At 44.3% G+C, this 27,038-nt stretch overlaps 2 protein-coding genes across 2 annotated transcripts; one reads left to right on the forward strand and one right to left on the reverse strand.

Annotated features, from left to right (window-relative positions):
* Positions 1–390: 390 nt before the first annotated feature.
* Positions 391–3,474, reverse strand: sst5 (somatostatin 5; the record flags this gene model as incomplete). Its single annotated transcript, XM_083639867.1, has 2 exons — positions 391–573; positions 3,346–3,474. 2 exons carry the CDS (start codon positions 3,472–3,474, stop codon positions 391–393), a joined length of 312 nt encoding a protein of 103 aa, XP_083495993.1.
* Positions 3,475–12,034: 8,560 nt separating this feature from the next.
* On the forward strand, positions 12,035–12,898 carry LOC310780090 (PIH1 domain-containing protein 1-like; the record flags this gene model as incomplete). The annotated part of the gene is made up of 1 exon (XM_083640640.1): positions 12,035–12,898. One exon carries the CDS (start codon positions 12,035–12,037, stop codon positions 12,896–12,898), a length of 864 nt encoding a protein of 287 aa, XP_083496766.1.
* Positions 12,899–27,038: the final 14,140 nt, after the last annotated feature.

Raw genomic sequence — 27,038 nt, forward strand, 5'->3', positions numbered from 1 at the left:
GGTAGTACTAAATTGGGTCTGGTGTAATTTATTATTATTATTATTATTTTAATTTCAGGTGACCCTATTTGAATTCCAGGCGACCCCGTTTAAGGTCGCGACCCTACGGTTGGGAACCACTGCCCTAGCCACTCCACCTACCCAACCCTCGAATCCCGATCCCCCCCCTTCCCCCCCCCGTTCAGCATGCTTGGCAGGTAAACATGTAAAAGTGAGTAGATATGGATGAGTAAATCTATCCCATCAACTCAAGCAGCAGCATTGTAAACAAAAACTTAAAAACATTTAACACCTTCAAGAAGAATCATGTACAACACAAAATAACAATATAGAGTCTTTAAATATTTTGGACGTGAAAGTACTCCAGCAGCACAGAGAGCTCATCGTGTGCTAACACGAGGTGAACGTCTTCCAGTAGAAGTTGCGGCAGCCGGCCTTGCGCTGCCTGTGGGAGTGGGGAAGTCGCCGCACCGCCCCCTCCTCCCTGATCCCAGTCTCCTCCAACTCGGGCTGTGACATGTTTTCCCTCGCAGCACCTCTGTCAGAGCCAAACGTCAGGAGGAAGGCAAGATCCTAGGGAGAGACGTGCAGGAGGGGGAGAGGAATGTTGAGAAGAAAAAACGTCTCAAAACACCAGTTGTTCCCTCCCAACAGAATAATAATATATCTAATACAACACAAATATGCATTGACCTACTTTACGCATCTAAAACCAAGGGCGCAAAGCGCTTCACCACAAAAACTAGAATCAGAAATACAAACAACACAGGACCAGATAAAAAATAAACGTAACATAACATAGCATAACAAAAATAGCAGCTTCAAGAGCCATTCGAACCAAAGGAGTAAAAATCCATCTTAAAATGGTTTAAAAAAAAAAAGATCAATGAGTGAGATAATCTGATGTCAGGCAGTAGATGTTATGCCAGGGGTGTCCAAACTTTTTTGAATGGGGGCCAGATTAGATAATGTGAAGATGCCGGGGGGGCCAGGTGCTTCTCGCATCATATGAGTTATAAAAAATTAAATAAAAAAATCACGTACAAATGTACTTTGTTTACCATCTGAAAGCATTAGTTCTGCATGTGCTGTTCCCACCTGGTGCTTGTACAAACTGTATGATAGTGCTGTCATCGTTAGGTGAAGGGAAAAAATGCAAATTGAACTTGCTTGATTAACCAACACTGTGTGGAGGGCCACATATAGTATATTTTGAGAGACAAGCCGAGGGCCACTTAAAATCTGTCCGCGGGGCTGCAATTGGCCCCAGGGCCGGACTTTGGACATGCCTGTGTTATGCAAATGCACGGTCCCCCTTCAGTTTAAGCCTGGTCCTTGGGAGACCAGCAGCCTTTGGAGACACAATTCTGAAATATAATATTCATAATTGTTGTCATTCCCTTGTTGCTCTGAAAATCACTGAATCATACCTATACTACATGCTTTATATGTCGCAACAACTGCATAGTCCTGATGTGCGCTTCATGATCTCAGATGAGAAAAGGTAGAAAAATATGCACATCGCCACAGTTCTTGACAAAAAAATTGTGCTGGACTGAAAAAAGACTCAAAGTAAAGAAGAAAATGTTATTTGCCCCTAGTCAAACACACATTTCGCCCAGGAAGAGCTTTGTCAGGTTACAGGATATGGTCTATGAAACCCTTATAATGTGCCAATGAAATAGTATGGCTCCCATCTCATCTAAAGGGTAGAAAATTCAAGTAATAATCCTGAACAATATATAATAAAATACCAATCATATTATTTTAAATTAGGGCTGCAACTAACAATTATTTTCATTATCAATTAATCTGTCGATTATTCTCTCGACTAATCGATTAGTCGTTTGGTCTATAAAATGTCACAAAATGGTGAAAAATTATCACTTTTTCCCCAAAGCCCAAGAAGACATCCTCAAATGTCTTCTGTTGTCCTGGCCAACAGTTCACAACACAAAGGTAAATCAGTTTACTGTCAGTAAACTGATTAGTACTGTAAGACTTAAGAAACCAGAAAATATTCACATTTAAGAAGCTGGAACAGGAGAACTTCTGTTGCTTTTTTTTTTTAAGAAAATGGTCTAAACGATTAATCTATTATAAAAAGTAATTGGTAATTGATTTTCTGTCAATCGACTAATCGTTGCAGCTCTATTTTAAATAGCAGGATGCACCAGGAAGATCATATGACATACAATATAAAAATATGTACCATATATTTATATAAGGAACATGCATAAAGAAAAGGTTTCCATATTCATGCTAAAAGGTTGTAAAAAATGTTTTATTCCTAAATCCAGAAGGTCTCCCTCTTATGCAGGAGAGACTGCCAGTCTCCACCCCTGTGTGGTCACTCAACCTTTTCCAGCACAATATATTTTAAAGTGGATACATTGTGGCCAGCTTCTGTAAAGTGAATTGCTACTGGACTGCATATCTTTAGATCTAATATCACTACAATGTTTGCTGATGCGCATCTTCAGTGGTCTTGTGGTCACGCCTACAAATGCTAGAGCAGTGGTTCTCAAATGGGGGTCCGGGGACTCCCAGGGGTCCGTGGCACTTTGCCAGGGGGTCCGCGAAAAGTTTTCAGGAAAATAAAAATAAAAACCTTTTGTTTGTGCAAAAACTTCGTAGTTCAAACGGAAATATTGTATGCTTTAAATCTAAAATGATTAATGGATTACATTCTAATCTAACAAACCTATCAATTTAAAAGTCAAGCACGTTACAATTAAGCTTAGCCCAAAATCACAAATCAGAATGAGGGGGTCCCCCGTATATTTTATATCTTGTAGGGGTCCTTGGCTGAAAAACATTTGAGAACCTCTGTGCTAGAGAACATGGGCATTTCAACATGTAAACTACATGTGTCAATTTACACGATATTATCCCTTTGATGTTCGATTTTTCCCCTGTGTATGGATTCGAAAATATGTGCATTTATGGGTAAAGTTGCATGGATTTCATTCATCCATCGCTTCCTTATCTCAACCATATGAAGCCGTCCCACCATGACCACTAGTTGAGTTGTTTAAAACAGGGGTCCGGGGATCCCCAAGGGTCCTTGAGGGGGTCCCAGGGGGTCCCCAGCAAAAATGAGAATAATTTCTTTTCACTGTCATTCCATCCATAAGTACAGAATGTACGACTATTTTAGTCATGGGTTTCATACCCTTTCTGTAGTAAAACATCTAAAAGCAGAAATCGTATCAGATGGGGGACGCTGGGGGACCAAATCTTATCAAATGGGGGTCCGTGGTCTAATTTGTGTCAGTTTAGGGGTCCTTGACGTGGAAAATGTTTGGGAACCACTGCTTTAAAAGGTATGAATGAGCCACCCACCTTGTCCTTGGTGATGTCTGTTCTCTGCATCTCTGTCAGTGGTTCTCTGCGTGGTGCGCCGCTCACCCTGACCAGTAGCGCAGAGGACAACAGAACCACCAGCAGGGCCTGCGACGGGGACCGAAGCATTCTCCACCTCAAAACAACAAATATGATTGCAATTTTAAACATTTTGAGATTGTATTGCGATTTTAAAAGATCAATATGGCATCTGTGTATTGATACAATATTGCCATGCAAAGTATCTTGATGCTGTAAATACTGAAAACAAGTTAAGTCAATGCTATCACTTTCACATCTTATTGTGTAAACAGCTAGTGACCTTTTCTGTAGCAGTATTAACATTTTCAAGAGTGGAGGCTGTTGTGACCACGCACACAACTGAGCTGGAGGGTGGGGTTGGGGAGGGGAGAGGGGGGGGGGGTCCATTGCTGTGATTACAAATGAACTCCTACAATCTGCCCATGCATGATCATCGGTTTGTCAGGCACATGCTAAAACTCTTCCAAATTTGCATTCAATTCTGTAGGATCCTTAACACCGCCACTTCCACACTGATGCACACAGAGTTTGAAGGCTGTCTATAGCCTGGCAGTTCCTGAGATAAATCAGGTTTGGACCTGAAATGACTGTTGCTTCATTAATTACAGTGGTTCCCAAAGTGGTTCAGCTGCTCCTGGGGCTCCCGGGGCGTTTTTATATGTGTCACTGAACTATGCGTTACAAGAGTCTAGACATACTGTAGGCCTACAGTAGGTTTCACTACTATCTGCTATTTCCACATCTACAGAACAGCCAAGAATCTTTTATAATGTGTGTCCCCTAAGAAATCTTCTGGGACCCCTTGGTGTATTACATTTGAGTTATGTAAATAATGTTTTTGTTTATTTCCATGATGATACATCCTCTGTGTCACGTGTGTAGTATGGGAGAGAGAGAGAGAGAGAATGGGAAGCAATGCTATATATGAACAGCCTTTTGAGTTTCTGGTGTCAGACTGCAGTATATAATATCATCAGTGTTGGGCAAGTTATTCTCAAAATGTAATATACTACATATTACTAGTTGCTTTCATTTGAAAGTAATAAGTTACTTTACAGTATTACTGTCTGTGTAGAGTAACTCGTTACTTATTACACTACTTTTGCATTACTTTCACCAAAACAACAGCAGCAGCAGAATGACATCACCACCCCGGAACCATCCCAATAAATAATTTCAACCGCCTTGAAGTCAGTGTAAACAATCCAAAATTCTAAATGTTATACTTTTCCTTTTATTATTGTCATCTATAGTGGTTATATGCATAAAAACACACAGTCTGATAAGGAAATGATTGTATCTTTATTTAAATATGTGCTTTGATTAAAAAAGAATTTAACTCAATTTGTAACTTGAGTTACTTGACAAAGTAACTGGTAGGCTATAATATTACTGAAATCCTATAAGTAATAAGTTATATTTACTGAGTTACTGCTAAAAGTAATATATTACATGTAATATGCTACTTTTGTAATGAGTTACCCCCAACACTGAATATCATTGAATGCATTGCATTTTTAGTGTGTATGATGAAGAATACAAAACCATCGTCTCCAGCATGTCACTCAACTTCAAGTCATCATGTAGCAGTGAGTGGACATTAACCCATCTGGCTGCTTCTTCATTAACAGATCAACACATCATCATGTCCACTTCATCCATCCAGTCTAATAATACATTGTATTTGTAAGTGCGTGCTTACAGTAGCCTACTCAAAGACATTTTAATAGCAGCTAGAGACAAGTAAAATAGATGAATACAAATACATGATCAATAAAGCACACACAAAACTTACCAGGCAGAAACTCAGTGAGCCTTCTTCCTTCTGACCCTTCTGACATGTAGTACCAGTAACCAGTGTCTTCGAGGAGGTTGGATTCTTTTATCTGCCATGCTATCTGCCTACGGCCAGACTCGCAACAAGACAAGACACACCCTCACCGACTACGTGTACCAAAGAGCGTATCAGATACGTTCTTTGCGTGATCTACGTGTGGTAGCCCTACCCTTTATCTGGTACTACCTGTGTTCTTCATAGGCTACATCATGTAGCCTATGAAGAATCGTGTAATCTGAACTCGCTATTATACAAGTGAGGCATGTAGCCTACATGCCTCACTTGTATAATAGCGAGTTCAGATTACACGATACGAGCCCTCGGCGACAGTAAAGGCTACAGACCACCAGGCAGGTTGTTTACAGAAAGCAGAAAAAGGTTGTTTACAGAAAGCAGAAAAAAACGAACACTATTGAATTGTTGCAAGTAAGAAACCCCTTAGCTATTTATTTAGTAATTTATTGATCAATCCATCAATCAATCAATCAATCAATCAATCAATCAATCAATCAATATACATACATATTTATTTATAAATACATTTATAAATAAATATATAAATACATAAATATATAAATACATATTTATTTATAAATAAAAAAATAAATACAAATAAATAAATTAAAAATAATAATAAAAAAAAACAATCTGACCACTAGGTGTCAACGTAAGACCGCACCGCATTTTGTAGCCTACTTTTGGTCCTCGGGGAAAAAAGAAAAGAAGAAAAAAAAAAGCTTTTGGTCCTCGCGGGCCTCTCTCCTGTCCAGTCTCCCATGATAAAGCATGAACGCCAGAATTAAATTATAACCATAACCATAACCATTTGCAGCTTTGCTTGTAGATAATTGTTTCTATCAGTAAACGCTAATTATCTGATCAATTAAACTAGCATGTTACGGGGACACCTCGGCATTCCGAAATGTCGGCACTCCGAAATACCGGCATTCCGACAAAATTCTAACCCTAACTGCCATTGCGAAAGAACCCTCCCCCAGACCCTAACCTCTCCCACCCCCCACGCCTAAGCCTAACCTAACCTCTCGGCGAAACATTTTTTGGAGATAAAAAAAAAGGGCCGCCTCTCCGAAAGCATAGAAGTCAATGATCGGAATGCCGACACTTCGGAATGGCGAGGTGTCCCCGGATGTTACAGGTGCGGTCAGTCAAAATGGCGAAATATCCGAAGGTAAACACACCAAACACCCAACAATTTGCTCATCGCAGACACGGAAATCTGACACGGCTACATGATTTAAATCAAGCTTTGCCTTTGTTTGTTTTTACATCACCCAAGTTTGTGATCTTTTAATGCAAATAAAGTTTGTCAAAAGAATGTATGGGTAAGTAGGCCGTTTGAAAGGGGGAAGTAAAAGCATGGCGCAAATTAATGGTAGACTTTGAAATAGGCCTTTTACCTGTTTTGTTCCAGTATGGTGTTTCTCCTCGCTGTACCAATCTTTGCCAATCCTGTGCCAGCGGGTAAGTCTTGTTCACTGATGATGACTGATACCCATAACAGACCAAATAGTCCCTGAAGAGGTTCCAGAGGGTCCCCGAGCCCATGCAGGCAAAATGAGGAATAGTTAATTTCACTATAATAGCCTACCACACAAATTAACCCAATTAGAGGATGAATAAGATGGTCAAATCATGCTCTCACCACTATCCATCACCCCAGTATGCAGTGCAGAACGTTCTACATTACTAAATGTATATGGCATCCCAGTCTTTTCAAAAATCCTGTCAAATTGGGCTCTGTGACATGATGTTCGAAACACTGTAATTTGCAATCATGACATAGGCTAATACTGTACATTGTGATATGCGATATGATAGCCTACGGTAGGGGGTAGCATAGGATTCCCATTGCCAGTGGCCCCGCCTCACCATACATTTGAATAGGCATTAGAAATTGACTCCATCCTTAACATCTTCAGGAACATTCCGGACTGATTGCCATGAGCGTCACTTCTGGCTTTCCATCAAGTCCAGCTTCCTGGGTCTGGCGATCCATTTTGACTTTGAAGGTATTCATCTGAACCATTTGTCCCATCGTTATTGATTTGACGAACCCATCATCATAACACTAATCAAGAATATGGCTGGCTGAGATGTGAGCAGATGGAAACGTTTGGTTTCTGGTCTGGTAGACTCGATGTGTTGGTCGTAACTTTTTCCCTGTGAACAACTGTTGTCACCAGACCAGAATGGACTCCACATGCTGTCTGACCAGGAGGCGAGTCTATGTGGCTACACGGTCCTGGTCAATCCTCTTGGAGACCTGGTATTCCGCGCCTCCTTCCTGGCCTGCCACGTCCACAGCCAGGTCGGACCTGTCTGAAATATTGTGCTTTGACATGCTCACCTCAACACCTCCTTTTGTACACCATCCACCTTTATGGCACATTTTCACGTGCAATCCATAACCCCCGCCCTTCCCCGTTCTCTCTGCAGCGTTCCACAGAATACCACCTGCGTCTGTGGTTTGTGAACCGGCAGGCGGACGGGACGGTGGCAGCGTACCCGTTCCAGCTCCACTGCTCCCTCCAGACGCCGTGGGCCACCAGGGAGATGGTCTGTGAGGAAAACTACATGGAGGTGAGTGACTCGTCTGCACCCAACATAATCAGATGTCGTTAGATTCACACTCGGCTAACAAGTCCGGTTAGGTTTGTATCCAGGGTTCCCACTGCTCCTTGAAATCATTGAAAGTTTGTGAATTTGAGAAAGGAAAAGAAAGGTCTTGAAAACATAAATAGACGTGGGTCATGGAATAGAAATGTATTCTTTTCATTTTGTATATAGTATATAATAGTATAGTATATATATATATATATATATATATATATATATATATATATATATATATATATATATATATATATTTCTATAGTAAATAGGCTATGTTCTGCTGTATGCATGTGTCTGCTGTCCGCTCCTTGTTTCATACGGCAAATGCCTCGAGAAAGTGGGAGGCATTGGGAAGTGGGAAGTGGGAAGGTCACATGAGCAGTGGTGGAAATGGGGTGGAGGGGGGGCGCCTGGGAACGGAGTTCCCAGAGTAAACGTTGAGAGGGAACGGTGAGAACGAGTCAGGGAACGCATTCCTCCTCTCTTTCCCCTTAAAAAATGTCCTGCAATGCAGTGGAGAGCAGAGCGGTGGAGAGGGGGCAGCATGAAAGGAGCAGAGAATAGTAGGAGAGCATGTATTTGGAATCTGAATAAGCAGGGTCAATATCAATGTGTCATCAAGTCTGTCATGAATAAGATCAAGGGGAAATAATCATTAGAGCTTGGCAATCTTATTGAAGTAACTGTGAGAGGTCAGAGGGCACTCTGTCTCATGCCTTCTGGTTCTGCTCCTCACTAACGGGATTCTGGGCCAAAATATTTGACTGGTACTCTAAAAGGCCTACAAAATTACCCTTCAGCCGGAGGCAGAACTGGCCATCTTCGGCTGCTCGGAGACCTCTCTGGGCTTCCCCACAGCTGTGCAACAGTCTCTGACACTGGGGACAACTGTTGCCATAAAGTTTAACTAATTCTGAAGGAATGGAAGTCTGCCTCTTCACCTTCTTTCCAACTGTGGTGGATGGACATGATCTCTGTTATAAGGATGGAGAGGCTCAGATCCCTGAGAACCAACTCACTTAAAAAGTTTCGAACTATTTGGGACCCGTTTCTAGCCTACCTCGACGAGGTTAGGGGCGGTGGGTGACTTGCCCGGCTGGTTTCTGTTGGACGCCTTGCGTGGGACGCCTTGCGTGGGACCCCATGCGCGACATCTCTTACAAGTATATAAGCACCTTATATGGATGGTAGCACCACATAATGATAACTGTTGACATATGTATGTTTTCTTTTCCTTTACTGTGTCTGAGATTGTTCATTTTTGTTCATATACAGTATAGTGTTAAAATGTGAGAGGTTTTTATGTAGCTGTAATGGTATAATGAGTAAAATCAATAAAAAACAGTCAAGCATTCAGAAATAATATCATATGCCCCGCTCCCGATAGGTCGGGCCACGCGGTGTCCAGGGAACCCCACCCTGCAGTAAGTAAGGTTCCCAGAGTAAAACCTGGCCATTTCCACCACTGTGAAAGTGTGCATGAGTGATTGAAGTTGAATGACAGCGGCAAGCAAGCGAGAAAGAGAACGTTGAGCAAACCTTCAGCTATGCCTGGAAAATGTGTTGTAAATAATAGTGTGTGTAGTGTGTCATTAACCTTGATCTGTGTCTCAAGCTATCCTGTGTTGGGTCCTTGAATTTGAAGGACTTGAGCCTCCTTGAAAAGTGGGAACCCTGTATACCAGAATGCTTTGCTGATCGCTCCCCTACACGGACATGCTGGGCCTGAAAGAAGAGTTTAGCATTATGTGAAGGTGTGTCAAACCATGCGTTTGTCCTCCTCAGGTGTCCGTCCAGCGACGTGTCCTGCCTGCTTCCACCAGAGCTCAGAAGGAGGTCAGAAAATGCTCTTTCACCTTGACTCGAAATATAGGTTTTCATAATTTTTGCAGCTCTTTAATCGTACACAACAGACAGAATAACCATGCATGTCTTTTATAGTAACGCAAAAGTCTGCACTTTGTATGAATCTTCTTCTTCTCCTCCTTTGTCACTGAGCAGGAAGTGGAGGTGGAAGAGCTGGATGTGATGTTCCACAGAGGCGCCCAGCCGCCCGCGTCGCGGGCAGAGGGCTCCGCCCTGGGCTGCCGTGCCGCGCTACGTGGCTCTCGCCTCACCCTCCGCTGCTGCTATTCCTCTCCTCTCTCATATGCTGCCAAGGTACTAAGAGGCTGCTGGGTTTATGTGGGGATTAGACCTAGATCCATCAGTTATCTCAAATCCTTTCGTTTACACCAATCATTTGATTTGTCTATCTGCTGTGCAAGATACAGTATAAGAGAGAGATGTACTGTTAAGAGATTTTCACCCCAGCAAGTTTGGGGTGGAATTATTATTATTATTATTATTATTATTATTATTATTATTATTATTATTATTATTATTATTATTATTATTATTATTATTATTATTATTATTATTGTTATGTTTTTTTTTTATCAGTTCCTGAATAGGTGACATTCTGGAGATACAAGATTTTCATTTCACATTGACAACATAATTGGTTTGTGTTCATTTTTGTCCATTTGTCCCAGGAAAAGGGAGTAGATCTGGAGGTGGTGAATGCCACCATGCTGTACAGGCTCCAGGGCATCATCCTGGCTATTGATGCCACTGTTGCCTGCACGTTGAGTAAGGTTTATCAATACCACAATATTCTGGCATTATAATCGAATCAAATACAATCTTTTCCCCCCATCCATGTCTCTATCCTTCCCTTCCTCCCTCCTCTCTCTCTCCCCGCAGATGAGGCTACAGTGGACGGGCCTGACCTGCTGTGGCCCACCCCCCTGGTCCTCTCCCCTCTGGTCCAGCAGGCGTTCAGAGACAGAGGCATGCGTGTGGGAGTGGACACGCGGGTTATGAGCGAGGGGAACATGAGGGAGAGGGGGTACCGGCTCGGCCTGAGGGATGGACTGGTGGAGGTCAGGATTCCTGTAGGAGCCCAAGGTGGCCACATCAAGGTATATCAATAAAATGACAAAGCGTAAAATGAACATACATTGTACATGCATGCCCTCTTACCTGTTCAGTAGGAATACTTATGCATATAAAGATAGAGAAGTAAACGGTGAACGTCTTCACATTTCTTATACTGTTTCTTTATAGCAGCAAGTACATTTGTCACTCCAATGATCAAAGTAATGAAAATAATGGAAGAAGTCTGTAGCATCTAAGGCAGAGATGCCCAAATTCTTTCCTATGAGGGGCCCCAAAATTAATCTGGATTATTTCTTTTTTCCAAAGTGGGGGGCGCTAGGGGGCCCTCAGCAAATCAATGGAAATGCAAAAAAACTCACTACTATACAGTAATAAGGAGAGGGGTTCCGCATGACTTCGGCGAGCACGGCTGCAGGCGCACACGCTATCCGGATCCAGATACAGGTTGCATTTAAAAACCAGGTGTAAACGGGGTGTTAAGCCTAAATCGTTGTCACCTGCTGCACAAGCAGCAGGGGGGGAAAAACAAGAAAACACCACAAGATGGCGATCACAAATGCATATAAAGTAGAAATGCCAGAGAAAACCAGACAAGCAGAACCTGAAGGAACATGGTCCTATAAGTAGATCATGAAACTTCAATCATGAAACTCCCATCTTTAGTCAGGTCTTTGTACACGACAAAACTAAATCTTACATTATAAGAGGGCGGTTTGTGACCCACACACACACTAAATGGTAAATGGCCTGCATTTATATAGCGCTTTTATCCAAAGCGCTTTACAATCAGTAGGTACATTCACCCATTCATACACCGATGGCGGCAGGCTGCCACGCAGGGTGCTGGCACACCATCGGGAGCAATTTGGGGTTCAGTATCTTGCCCAAGGGACACTTTGACATGCAGACTGGAGGAGCCGGCAATCGAACCACCAAAGAGATTAGTGGACGACCCGCTCAACCTCCTGAGCTACAGCCCCCCCACACCATCAACATCGACAATCCTATGACATCATCAGTGATGTCATAGACATTGTGACATCATCAGTGATCACCTCAGATCAAAATATTGTCAGTCTAACTATACCTTGTGGGCTCTACCTTTTTAACCACAGACGTCATCAGTGACGTCATAGACATTGTGACATCGTCAGTGATGTCATAGACCAAAGAAGTCTTTCTCTAGTGAGATCTTAGCCTGGCAACACTGGTTGGAAGCTGTGCTTTTGTAACGCCATGGCGACAGACTCATCCCTCCTCAGCTCAGAGCTGAAGTTGCAGCAGCAGCAGGAGCTGTATCAACAGCTGCTGTTACAGACAATGGGACAGATGCAAAGTGAAAGTCCAGGCTCCAAGGTGATCCGCCCACAGCCGGGCATGTGCGTGAAGACTGTGTCCCAGCCGGACCAGCAGAAGATCTTCGTCAACATCTGTCAGTCGCCCTCGGTCCCGCCCCCACCGGAGCTTTCCAAAGAGGAGCTTGTGGAGCTGCTCCAATCAGAGGACCCCGCCGCCGGCTACAGAGTTCCCATGAGCCTCGGCGAGCCGCACACAGAAATAGATAACAGCTCCCAGGGCTGCACAGCGTATGACGTGGTCGTCAGCCAAGAGTTCTTACAAAAGTGCCAGAAGGATCCCCTGTTTCAGCAGTTCCTTATCCTGGTATGTCTGGAGGGTTTAGAGAACAAATACAGCCTGGAGGTGAGCAGAGACTGGAAGGTGCTGAAGAACAGAAAGTTTTTTGGCTCGGTCAGCGAGCAGAACATCAGGACCAAGAGCAAGCCGGTCATTCAAGAGCTGCGAATCAAGGAGAGCTCCGCTGCTGCTGCCGCCGCCAAAAGACCAGAGTTCTGTCTGCTTGTGGAGCCCCCTGCTGGTGACCCTGAGTACCTCATAGCAGAAATACAACTACCTGGCGTGCCGTCGTCCCGCTCTCTGGTTCTGGACGTGGGAGAGGACCGGCTGGTTCTGACGGGCCGGCCCTCGCTCTTCCACCTCGACGTCTTCCACGCCTTCCTCATCGACCAGGAGGACAGCGTGGCGCAGTACAACACCAACACACAGATTCTTACAGTGACCATGCCTGTGGTGTCTTCATGAAGCGACGACAGTCAACGTCCAATTCCTTTTTTGTTCTGTTAACGAATGATGTTACGAAAATAAATGTTATTTTTGTATAAGGTAAAAAAAGCACACAATGTTGAGTTTGCAGGTCGGGTGCGTGCATGTGCATCTTTATTTCAAATATGTTTTATTTGAGCATGACAATATACATTATATACTATATGTACATACAGTATATTCTATTCCACTTGTACAGATATAGGTTCGACCATGAAATGCTCTTTTTTTTTTTTTTGAACATGTACACATACATACAGATACAAAACATTAAAGAAAAAGAAAGAAAATAAAGAGAAAGGAAAAGAAAAAGCTCTCCATTAACTTAGTTTCTCAGTTCTATTCCTGTTCCATTTTGTTGATATTGAGAGAAAAGTGCCACTTTTATTTTGCAAGTGCAAGATACTGAATTAGAGGCGACCACACCTTATCAAAATATGGAAGTTTGTCCATAAGAGTGTACCTTATTCTTTCTAAGTGGAGTGTGTTCATAAGGTCGTTGAGCCACATCTTTGTCGTAGGGGCTTCTTCCTTTTTTTTCCAGTGCATGAGAAGCAACCTCCTTGCAGTGATGAGACTATAAGATAGGAAGCATTGCTGGGCGTTGGTCAATTTCATAGTATCATCAGACACTCCTAGAATAACAATAAATGGGCCTGATTCTAACTGGATTTGTAGTATTTCAGATAATGATTTGAAAACCTTGACCCAATAAGCCTGAACTTTGGGACAATCAACAAAACTGTAGCAGTGTATCGTCTGCTGAGAGGCTGCGTGTGCATCTTTTACCGGCTTGGAGCCGCTGTGGGGCTGGGGCCCAGAGGACAGACATACAGACGTAGGTATGCGCACCCCGTCCTCATCCCGTGCCAGAACGGACACACATGTCACTTACAGAAGCGGCTGCACCGCTTAAAAAGTGTTATGTCATCATCAGTGATGTCATAAATCCTTCCCTGCTGAGGTTATAATTTGGACAACTCTTGCTCACAGCCCAGCCAATCCTAGCCTAACCCAAGCCTGAACCTGTGACAACGACATGGACCAGCTCCAGCCACTTCCAGACGACAAGAAGACCTCGTCCAGCACCCATTGGGAGATCATGATCATGTGAAAACAAACCATCTGGCCAGCGTCCGGCTCCGACACCTGTGTAACACCCCAAAGTGCCCATAGTGACCTTTTTTGTCCAGCACCTGGATGTGTGCATATCCCCCCCCCCCCCCCCCCTTCTGTATAACATTCACACGTCACTCCAAATGATATAAATTGTGTACAACTGCAAGATGAGCTGTTAACAAATGTTCCAGACTAATATGGGTATTTGTTGCAACGTAGTGTGATTGTGTGAATGCTTCCTTCCAGAGTGGAGCTGTGAAGGGCCGGTACAGCCAGTCCATGTCAGTGGACCTGTTCTTCATGCGTCAGTGGGAGGAGCAGCGCTGGCCGCTCACACAGCATCGCTCCTTCAGGCGACTTCAGACTCCTCTCATCCCACAGACACCAACCATCACCAACCGTGGGCTGTTTTTATTTATACAAATGGTCAAACATGGAACTAAAGAGAAAAGAATGACGTGACAGAGATGTGAGACAGAGCAGGATAGACCTAGTGTAGGTTGAATAGTATGAACCTGTCTACACAAATTTCACAGAATACAAAGATTCCACCGAAAGAATCAAGCAATAGGAGCTTTCATTACCAGTTTCTTTGTCTGTTGAAGATACCTCCCCCTTCTCTCTCTCTCGCCACAGACACTGTCCCATCCGAAGGGGTCTTCTCTGTCACCTTAGGCGTCTTTCCGCCGGACGTGTCCCTCCAGAAGGTGACTGTGGAGGGTGGCGACCCTCTGACCCAGAGCCAGCAGACTCAGAGCAATGTGGACCTGATGGTGTCCAGGCTGCCCCACCCCAACGGGAGCCACTCCTACCAGCTCCGTGTCCCATTCTCACACTCAGACGTAATGCAGGAGGTGAGACAAGATCAGCTTACAGTCAATAATTATGGGAGTGGATGTTATCATCATCATCAGTCATCATCAGTATATAAATGGGAGCTGGGGTTCTGTGTCTCTGTCCCACTGATGACATCATCAGTGATGTCATAAACCACTGATGACATCGGTCCCACTGATGACATCATCAATGATCTCATAAGTACACACACATAAAGTCCCAGTGATGATGTCATCAGTGATGTCATCAGTCTGAGCCTGAGGCTCACGAGAGAGCCTGAGGGAGAGGGGGAGAGCGTGACAATAGGGCAGGCAAGGCCACACAGCAGCCGAGCTGCAGGCAAGTCCGAGCAGCGCCCGAGCTGCAGGGCCAGCTGTAGCGAGCCCAGGAATCAAGCGCGCGAGATGCTTAGCCCTAGTGTAACAAAGGGCCTGGACATGTGTATCTGCTTTTTAGCCTGATAAAAACCATCCTGCTCATGTGACCTCACATTCTATTTCGCTCTGCGTATCAGCCTGGACTTCCAGCCGCCCACAGCGATTACCTGAAATGACAATCAGTAACCTGGCCAATCAGGGACTGCATCGTAGTTGATGACGTGACTGGCCCAATCAGGGCCGTCGCTGGCAAAACAGTAATGGCGTCTCCCGAAGCCTTAGTAGAGAGCAGTTAGAAAGTAAAGTGTAGTTAGAAAGGAAGAAGGGGTCGTCAAGATGTTCTCCCCGTGCCCCCTGGGGGTTTCCTTCATATAGGAACCCCCTTCACCAAAACATGCAATATCCTGGTCGCTGATGTGGTGCCTCCTCTGGTCGTTAGGGGCGCCTGTTCGGAGGGAGGGGAACTTGTTGGAATAGCGTGATCCTCCCACGTGCTACAGTATGTCCTACCGGTGAAGCTTCCCCTGTCAGGTGAAAAGAAGCGGCTGGCTACTGCCCATGTCTCGGAGGAAGCATAGAGCCAGTTTTTGCTCTTCCCAGATCGGCAGAGGATGGAGCAGCAACCAGGATAAATAAATTAAAATTAGCACTAATGGGGGATAAAAATGGGATAAAAAGAAAGGAAAGAAATTGCTGCTGCCCTTATTTGCACAGCTGAAGTTTGAATGTTTCATTTATAGGCTACGTGATACGTTTATATATATTTAGAACACGGCTCTCTCGAATACTCGATTCTGATTGGTCAATCAACAATATTCACCGGTCATTATTTCTCGACAACCGACCGCTGCTCTGCCACACCTGGATTAATCAGTTGGTAAGAGCATTTTGTCCGCAGACGCTACTAATTAGGCCAACCAGTTGCAGCTGTGGTGTCTTGTGTGCCAATTACGAATGAAACCGCTTTGTGTTGAAAACGCTATTAAAAAATCTATTTGAATAATTATTTTTGTCAGATTATTGAATGATTTAGTTGTAGGCCGTGTTCTAAGCGGGATAATGTATACTGAGCCGGTGATTACTGGAAATAATGACCTTCAGGTGAATATTAAGCCCTCCGCTGCGCGTCGGGCTAAATCATTCACCTGTCGGTCATTATTTCCACAGTAATCACCGGCTCAGTATACATTATCCCTTACATATATTATATTATACAACAGGTAGTTCCGGCCGAGCAATTTGATTGGACAAGAGGGATCCTATGAGTGCCGTTATTTCATGATAATGCACTGGCGCTTCACTGTGTGTAGATCACTCCGCTTCACAGCTGCCCTAATCAACAAAATGCTTCACAGCTGTAGAGTAGACGGTAGTAAAGTAGACAGCCTGCAGTTAATTAGGCTGATTAGGCTACATTTTCAGCAAAGCAGAAAGCTGAGGGGACTATTTTTGTTGGCGGAGGAATAAATACAGAAATCATATATTTTCTCAGCTTTTTGTCATTTTTTTAATCAGCTTTGTTTAATAGAACTGTTGTATAAAAGCAATATCACACTCGAGGTCGTGCTGTTGTTGTCTAATATTGGCACTGCTGTGATTATCTTCGGCACTCGGCCTGCGGCCTCGTGCCTACGACCGAATCACAGCAGTGCCAATATTAGCCAACAACCGCACTCCCTCTCATGTGATATTGCTTAAATAAATTATTCAGCGCTGCGATGGGATTTGTGCTGTAGTAATTACGAGCAATTCCATGACCAAGCAGAGATTTGTTTCTCAGTTTATATTTGTCATCTATGAAGGTTAAAAAACAAATGTAGCCTCCATACCTCTTGCCAAAATGCGGGCACCATTTTGGAACTTTCATAGGTGACAAATAAACAGAGAAACGAACAGTCGCTCTCCACGGAATTGCTGAAGATGACCTAACCGACTGTGGGATCTGTTGCCAGACATTTCACCCCGTTAATTGCAAATAGTTTGAAAATATTCTTTGCAGGGATTAACACCAACCAAAAGGATTGAAACTGGATTTCGTGTGGTGAAAATATCTTATCTTATTATATCTATTTTATGTGAAGCACGTTGAATTGCCTGTGTATCGAACGGGCAAAATACTACCCCGCACGTCCACGCTAGCTCATTTCACTTGTGTACACACGGAGTGAGACCTGTCACGAGGTTTCATCGTGCCCTCCGAGTTTTGCGTGAGGGGAAACGCACACGCATGTTTTCTGTCGTATGTTCGCTTGATACGTGAGGTACAATGTGAGGTCAGGTTATCAGCACTGTCTTTTCCAGTATATAGGTGGCGGCTATAAGAAGTACAGCCTCCCTCTCACCTTTGACCTTTCCATCTCACCCCATGGTGAAGTCTTCTACCATCGAGCCACCATAGAGACTAGGGTTCAAGAAGAAGAAACAGGTGTGTGATTGATCTAGTTTTGTCTCTTAGCCAGTCAATGATTAGATGGGAGGGGCAGAGGGGTGTTATTGTTAAGGAAAATCTTATGGTTTTATTGGTGGGAATTCTCTTGTATGCCTCCTGCTATGATGTCACTACTAAAGATTTTCTGTTTTCCATCAAGTGGAAGTAATGAGATTTTGATATAAAAATGTAAGAAAATAAGTGTTTTATTTAAAAAAAAAAAATTGTGGGGGGGGGGGGGGGGGGGCATAAACTGTCAAATAGATGTATCTGGTATGATAGTTCAGATGAACTAAAAAGGGGGAAAAGTCATTTTTCATTTTAGTGAGTTTGAGTATGACTCCAGGTTCTCCCAGGCTGGAGGGGGAGTGCACAGAGAAGGGCCTGCTGGTGCTGCTGCACCACGGGGACCAGTCTGAGCTGCAGTGGGAGCTCTTCCTCGGGTCCCGCAGGCTGGACTGGGAGCTGGCAGAGATGGGCGGTTTCCAGCTGGAGGCGGAGGACGACTACTTCAGCGTGGAGATCCCCCTCTACAGTCCCGGGATGACCTACGAGGTCAGAGGGACGACTCTGAAATATGAAATCTTGTTTTATTTTTAAATTACACTGATGGATAATTTACATTTCTCTTATATCTCGGAATTCTGACTTTGGACGAGAACCGAAGACAGCTCTTCCCAGGATTGACTATATCCTCAATAATGCTGTTCTGGGACTCATCCAGGCGAGACATGAATCCATACATAGAATGCCTTAAGAGAGCCTCACATGTGTGGATTCCACACGTCACACACAAATGACTGGCACTATGCCACCTAGGGACCTTAAGTAGAATCCTCAGGGCATCATTGTAGGCCACCTTAAGCCTCCGCATGCTACCTTTCTTATATGTGCACCATAAGAAAGCTGTATACATGGGAGTGCAGAAAGCTTTAAAAAGTGCACACTTGACAGGACCAGAACACATACTGAACCTGCGAAGCAACATATTAGCCTGAGCATAAAGTTTGCGGCACTGTCTATAGATATCTCTGTCATCATGGAGATTATCTGTGAAGATGTGGCCAAGGTACTTAATTTCCTGCCATACAGAAAGATGACTGTCAGATAGGTGAAAGGCTGGGAAGGCCAATTTCTTGTCCTCCTGCCTTCTCACTATCATGACACTACTCTTTTTTGTCACATAATGCAACACTGTTTGGATCTCACCTGCAATTACCACTCATCGCCATAGGTGTCACCCAAGAGAACGAAACTGAAATCATAGAGATTATCACTTTAAACTCAGAACAAACAATTTGTTTTTGCGTCTGACCCTAATCATCAAATTGTCATTAAATCATTAAATTGTGTGTGGTGTGTAAAAAATTTTATTTTATTTTTTTATTTCAGGCGATCCTATTTGAATTCCAGGCGACCCCACTTAGGGTCGTGACCCTAAGGTTGAAAACCACTGACCTAACCCCTCTCTGCAGTGTCATTCAAACAGGAACCCCTGTTGCACTCCATCGTATTGGTGTTGGTAACACAATGTCACACGATGTCACAATGTCCGCTCCCTTTTTGTCCCTCCCTTTCTCACCTAGGAGCTGACACTGCGGGGTCTTGTTGCCGGAGTGGAGGTCTATGTGGTGGATGCAGACTCTCTGAAGGTGGAGGACCGCCTTGTCCAGAAATGCACCTTTCCTGTTTGGGAACTACTAGGTGCACAAACCGAGCCCCTCCACCTCCTACACACTCCTACACATAGATCATAGATCATTCACGGGCTGATGGGGAAGTCTGACATTCTGCCACTCCTGTAGCAGAATTCTCTTTCTGACTTTCATCATCTGCCTCTGAATTTGCCTCGGTCCAGACTTTGAATGGCATTCATGTGAAATTTCCAAGTGGGCGAAATGACACGCACGCACACACACACACACACACACACACACACACACACACACACACACACACCACATACTGTAAAATTGCTTTGCTGCATGCATTGTTTGATAACCTGAATGCAGTGGGCTGCCACAGTTAATTGATTGATTGTTTTATTTGTCAGAAAATCATTATTACAAATAAAACCCATGAAACGGATGCACTGCATACACTATGTGCGACCCTTGTTGTCCCTGTTTAGGCTTTGGGATTTTACAAACATTCATTGTAACAAAAAACACAATAATTTAGTTACAAAAAACAAATGGATGAGGAGTGAAACAGTTACAGCCATACAGTAGAAGTGTGTGCGCACGCTCTCTCTCTCAGGCGCGTGCACGTGCACACACACTAACACACACACACACACTAACACAACCAACGCAGTGTATTTGTGTACCCTTGACAGTATGCTTGCCAGAAGGCAGGATGGTGGCAGTGGTTGACACCACCCACAGCATCCCGCCCACGCAGCCCAACCGCACCACGCTATTGGACCCCAGCTGTGTTCCCGTGGAGACGGACAGTGCCAGGGCCTTGTTCAACTTCAGCCTGGACTCCTGCGGCACAACTGTGACTGTGAGAGACGTCGATAACTCGACAGTGATGTACTGTAGCGGTTGAGCGATTTAACACATGCTAGTCTTAATTATCTTGTGTTTCTTCAGACCGAGGGAAATGTCCTGGTTTATGAAAACCAGGTGAGATACGCTCAAGATTTTCTGCCTCCGGACGATCCTCTTATACACAGAGACTCTCCGTACAGGTGGGAAGCGGACGCAAGTGAACACAAACCACAAGCACGCTCTGGCCTGAATCCGTTTTGGCCACAGTTTGTTCCAAATAAACACGTGTTGATGTCAGCGTGTTCTCTCTCAGGCTGACCATCCAGTGTCGCTACCTGGCAGATGACAACAGCACCCTCCCCATCCAACACACTTTAAACTCAAGTCCACTGGGCCCCTCGACCCCGCCAGTCAAACACACACACACATGGAGGCCATAAACACAGGTGTGTGTGTGTGTAACCTAACCCTGCTCTACTAAAGATTCTCAACATTTATTTATCTGTATAATATAACATTTTTCAATCCCTCAAGCTCAAAGGAAATGGATGATCAATATGCCCAAACGTCCTCGTATTGTTGTGAACCTTGTGTATTGACAACAATCCATCAGTAGTCTTTGTTAACACTTTTAGGCCATGTTCAGACTAGGAGGCCAACTCTGATTTGTGAACTTTAGTGACCTATTAATGACTTTATCCAGATTGGTTTTATGAGTCTGATTTGTGTCACTTGTCCCAAACCACATATGGAGGTAGTTTCCCCATCTGCTTCAAATGTGCTTTTGACTGATGTGTCTTCAGTGCGAACGCGCAGATCCACCAAATCTGATTTGAACATCACTCACGACTCGTCATCAAATGCTTCTGCGCAGGAAAACCACGTCGCCACTCCCCAACGTACATATTTACTGACGCCCACGTCGTTACCATAGCAATCCATGCAGATAGGCTGTTTAGGTCTGGACACACAGATCCGACTTGAGAATCCGATTTGTGGCAGTGCGGACACGCTCTCCCAAATCAGATTTGGGAAACCAATCAAGATAACGATGATTAATGACTTTATCAGCAATTCGGATTTGCCTGTAATGTGAACATGGCCTTAATGTATTCTCCTCAATTAGCTAAATCTACTTTGAACTCATGTTGCGCTGGTTGGTTTGTCTGTGTGTGTTATGGAGAGTTATGACGTTACAGGTCCAGTAGCTATCATGCTGTCGACTCAAGTGATGTGATGTGCAATATTGATGCTCCTCTCTCCTCTCAGCAGATCTGTCTGGAGTCTGATGTGGGGCCTGGCTTCCATGATGCTGCTGTTCCTCTGCGTGGGACTGGCTGCATACCGGACCTATAAATGACCAAACACATGAAATACTGTACATCAATGCACTTAAACATACAAGGGATCTTCTTTTCTTTTCCTGGGATATTTGTTTTTGAATGTCATTTCTTTCCCATCAGTGCTTATCCTCAGTATTATGATAAATTATTGTTTCTGGGTTTTTTGTAAAGATGTATTCTACTCTATGATTTTACTTAAGTATTCATTAAAGACACCGGTATGAACTTTGACATTGTCTGTGCCTTGCAAATATACTTTCCTAAGCCTGTTATCTATTACTACTACTACCATTGTAATAGACACTTTTCATGGGGGCCACTTTGTGTCGAAAAGGCAGGGTAAACGGGTGCAAGCAAAACACTAATGAGGGTTTTGCTTATTGTAAGTCGCTTTGGATAAAAGCGTCTGCCAAATGACGTAATGTAATGGTTTCCAACTTCCAATCATGGAAGTTGGAAACCCTCGTTAGTGTTTTGCTTGCACCTGTGTTTACCCTGCCTTTTCGACACCAAATGGCCCCCCTAAAACCCATGCAAGCTTTGGCTTAGGAGCTCTCATATGAGGTGGAAATGGGAGGGAACTTGGCTACCTAATGAGCTTGATTGATTGCAAGGTGGTTCAATTGCTAATGAGCAACACACGTGTGTTACACCTGAGGGCCTCTGATTGGTCAGTCAATTAACAAATGACCATATGAAAGCCTTTGCAGGAAACAGCAGAAATCAGTGGTGACTTTCTTTAGGGTATTGGGAGCAAGCAGTTGAACTCGGATTGTGTTGTTAGCAGGTGTAGTTTGCTAGGTCTCAGGCTAGCTTTAGACACTGCAACACATCAGTAGCCATGGCTTTTGCATTGTGGCTTGGGTAAGTTGCTTTGGTGGGAGTTTATATACAGTAAGCTGCCATATAGTCCTATTGCTTTGCCTTGCATGTTCTCTGCTCTTATCTTCCTACAGAGTATCTGTGCTCACTTCTTTGTGGTCTGCAAAATGTGCTGACATTCCAATTGGTAAGAATTACAAGTTTGTTTCTTAAAATGCACACATCTGCAGTACCATGTATTCCTTAACATGTCCATTTTTCTTTTTGTTTTATTCATACAGGTGTACTTGACATGGACTGTCGGGATCGCTACTTCATGATGGCTGCTGATCTCTCCTTCACTGGGGAGGAGCCTTGCTTTGAGGCTGTTGGTCAGTCTTTAATTCATTCATAAGTCTTATTGCTACAGCAGTGCTCGATAACTAATATGGTGCTGAATGTTCTTCCTAGACGGGACAGGTGTGTACCCCATCACTAAGCTGTACGCAGCAGAGTGTGGCTACAGTATCAGTGTCCTCCCTCTACCAGGCCATGTTGAACTCAGAGCCTCTTACTTCAGCTGTCATGCCGACAACAAGGTAGGCTATGTGTAAACTTATCAGTTGGTCAGTTCAGATGATGAAACCTGAAGATACTAATTTGACTGGTTCTTTTAGGATGACAAAGAGTTCACCTTCAACTTCAACCTGATTACCCATGAAGAAGGAAAGAATGTCACCTATGCTTTGAATAAGACCTGTTCTCCCTCGCTCCCCTGGTCTCCCAGAGAGGTTACCTGTGAGGTCAACTACATGGAAGTGAGCTTGGTTAAACCTTAATGTCTTGAAACTTAAGGAAGTGTTTCAGTGGAGGTGTTTACTAGCTGTGGTTTCTCTCTAGGTTTCTGTGAGCAGTGACATGACCCACCCCTCTGCCAAGATGGATGACTGGAATACTGCCCTCACAACTGTAGGTTTGACTTCCAGTATCACCGAAGTTTGTTTTGTGGCCTCTAGGGTGTATATACTGTAGTTGTAGCATCCTAGCATGCCATTAATCCGAGCTCCCTTAAACTCTCCCCAGGCCTACACTACCGCCTGTGCTGATTGGCAGGTAATGTTCCGGAAGGAGGGGCAGCCGCTGACTCCCATGAGCCTCTCTGAGGCTCGTGAGCAGAACTACGTGTTTGATGTGACCGATGGAAGGCTTGTGTTCCGTACACCTTATGGACAGCCTGACTCATTCAACACTACGGTAAACAATTTAGTAGCTTCTCCGCTGCAATTAAACTGGAGGTCAGACAGAACCTGTTTGTCTCAGTTCCTCTGCAATTGTGCATTAACTGAATTTCCCTCAAAACACCTGAAGCCTGAATTTGTTAGTCACATGTAGTTTGATGTGATTAACATGAACTGTTACTATGAGCATCCGGAGATTACATGTCGTAGGAATCTAGTCCCTGAAGAACTCAATCCCTGATTTTATGATGCTATAAAAGCACTTGCTCAACAGTACTCGGTAGGGGTGTCACGATATTTCGTCGCACGATATATAGCAATATCGAAACGTCTCGATATGCGTATCGTCAGAAAAAAATGATATCGTTAAAATAAAATGTTTGGTCCTGAATAATAGAACAAATTTAGCAGAATCAACACGCATGAGTGAGGGGGTAGACTACTACTGGCATGGCAAAACGGCTCAAGGGGTACATAAGATTACATAAGTTTAGGGACCATTGAGCATGAGTTATTTAAGAAATAGATTGTATACTTTATTTTTCTTTCACCATGCAACATTTAGTTTGTGACAGTGTCCTATTGCAAGAGAAGCATTATCTTCCATGTTTTCTAGTTATTATAATAACAATTTCCAAAAACAGCATTTGTATTGTCTATTTCAAATGAAAGACCATTTTTCCAGTATTTTCCCAGGGCTCCCTTGAAAAGAGGTTTTGATTTCAACGGGACTCGCATGGTTAAATAAATGATAAATACATAGAAATTATTTACTTTTGTTAAAAAAAATTGTATCGTTATCGTTATCGTGAAATGAGTATCGTGACACTCAGTCCATCTGTCTCTCTCCAGGTGGATGGTGTGCCAGTAGAAGTAGCTCATCCAATCCTGTTCTCCAGACAGAGCTGGATTGTCCTCATGGTGGACCTGGTGGCTGCTTGCTCCATGCGTCAGTGTTGTTTTTCCACTTGACTTTGTTTTTTCCACTTGACTAATTTAAGAGATGAGGCTGTAATGTTGACCTTCTCTGCAGGTGAAGGATTGTTTGATCGTTCCTGCCGCCACCTGGTGTGGGAGACTCCCGAGGTCCTGCACCCGCTGGCCTATGGTCTCTCTGGTCTTCAAAGTGCTGATGTCAACATGGGTGTCAACGGTGAGCTCATGGAGCAGAAGATTGCAGAGGCGAAGGGCTACATCATGGAGAGAGAGCATGGCCGAGTCCAGATCGGCATCCCCTATAATGCTGAGGGAGGATACAAGAAGGTCAGAATGAGGTGTCAGAAGCTGCGCTAGGCAGCAGCCATTGTAGCAGTCTAAAAATTGGGGCTGCATAACTCTGCCACTTCGGGCCACAAGATGGCTTTGAGTAATGCTTTGAGTAAACATGGCATGATTTGACCTGATGGCAATTGGATGTGTCTTTGCTTCTCAGAGCTTTGTGATGGACAACTTGTACCATGAGGTCTACACTATCGATCTGTACTTGGAGCAGATGTTTGCTGATGAGGATCATGTTGACACCAGACTCCGCTTTTTCAGACCGCTTGCCTCACCCATGCTGCCACGCCCTGTTTTCACACTCGACAGTAAGTGAAGGAAATTGTATGACTTGTGAAATGTCCAGTGCAAGTGCTCATCTGATGGGCTTGTCATTTCAGGAACTGTTCTCGACGAACGCATGTTCACCGTCTACCTTGGAGACGTCCCCGAGGATGTGGATTTGGTGTCCATTCAGCTGAATGGGCAGGACTTTGCTGTGCCACTTGCATGTATAAATGCAAGCAACCTCACCATCTCAGAAGTCCTGCAGCCCACCAATGACACCCATGGCTACACTCTCAGGGTGCCTTTTAATGACTCTGTTGTCATAACACATGTAAGAGCAAATGGACTTGAGCCAGGTTGGTTGTCGGGAATCTTTTGAGGAGCTTGTGTGAAATGTTTGGGATACCAATTCTGCCAGCCTGTTTCCTGCCTCATAGGTCTGCAAAGACGGTGTTCTGCAGCACTCTCTGGACATCAACTACACGCTGAGCATTCTGCCTGAAAATGCGGCCTATTACCACCTAGCATCAGTTGTGGCATTGTTGGCTGTCGGTACGTTGAACTTATTGACTTGGCATTCTAAATTCTCAAACTGGTTTCTGAACATAATTCGCCCATCTACTCTCTACAGTTCCTCCATCCTTTGAGGCGGTCTGCTGTGAGACAGGAATCACCTTTAAGCGGGACCACCAGCCTTATGACTACCTGTGGCAGGTCTACATCGGCTCTGAACTGCTGACATCAGAGCTGGCAGCTGAGAAGGGTTACGTCATGCACAATGACAGCCGGAGTCTGCTCCTGGATGTGCCGCTCTTTACGGAGGGCTACACCTACAAGGTACAATGACTGAACTTTTTGGTTTTCTGAGGCACTTTGTGACAAACGTCCAAATGGATTGTTTTAAATTTGGTACCCTGAGTTAAAGGCAGATCTGCACTGTTTTTGTAGGACATTGGGTTGATGAAATTCCTTGGCACCTTCAGTATCCTCGTCCGGGATCCAGAGACCTTGGAGGTCCAGGGTTCTTCTGTCAAAACATGTCCCTTCACAACTGAACTCATTGGTAAGAACACATAGGATTCACTATAGGGACATCTCGTGACATGCAAGTCCATAACCAACACTTTTGTCTCCAGTGTGCTCAACTGATGGCAAGATGGTGGTGGTGGTGGATGTGTCCATGGCCATCCCCAGTGGTGGGATCCCTGCTAGAACCTCCCTCCGGTCCCCACACTGTGGCCCTAAAGAGGCAGACGACACCAGGGTTCACTTCTCTGTCCCATTGAACTCTTGTGGATCCAGCGTTAAGGTACTTCCCAGTTTCTTGGTCTGATCCAAAGTTGGTGAACGGATGGTATGAGACTGGGCAATTGCTTCACTGGGTAGTTTATCTGAATGGGTGAACGTTGTCGCATTGCACTCCTGTCATGTCTAAAGCTTTGTTGGGCCTTCCTCAGCTTACCAGAGATCATGTCACCTATGAAAATGAGATCATCTTCAACCAGAACCGCCTCAGTGTGAAAAAGCCACTTGATGCCAGGGATGCTACAGAGAAGTGTGTACCCCCTCACCCCAATCTTAAAATCGCATTACCCATATGGCAAATCTTTGAGGTCCATAAATGTTAACCTCTTCACCTACAGGGTGACGGTACAGTGCACCTATCCACTGGCCGGGCTCCATCGCCTCTTCTCAAAGAACAAGTTTGAGTCTGACATGCCTGGTGTCGGACGCATCGTGCATGAGAAGTTCCCCATGGAAGGTACGTTGCTGACTTGTTGCACCACATGGAGGTTTTCCTTCACATGGGGGTATTTCTGTAATCGTCTCCATGTCTGTACCATAGGTATACAACAGCCTCAAGTTCCCATCACCCAGAAACCTCAAGTTCCCATCACCCAGAAACCTCAGTATCCCACCTACCAGAGACGCCAGT

Source organism: Poromitra crassiceps (assembly GCF_964638095.1).
Source record: "Poromitra crassiceps genome assembly, chromosome: 7".
Taxonomy (NCBI): domain Eukaryota; kingdom Metazoa; phylum Chordata; class Actinopteri; order Beryciformes; family Melamphaidae; genus Poromitra; species Poromitra crassiceps.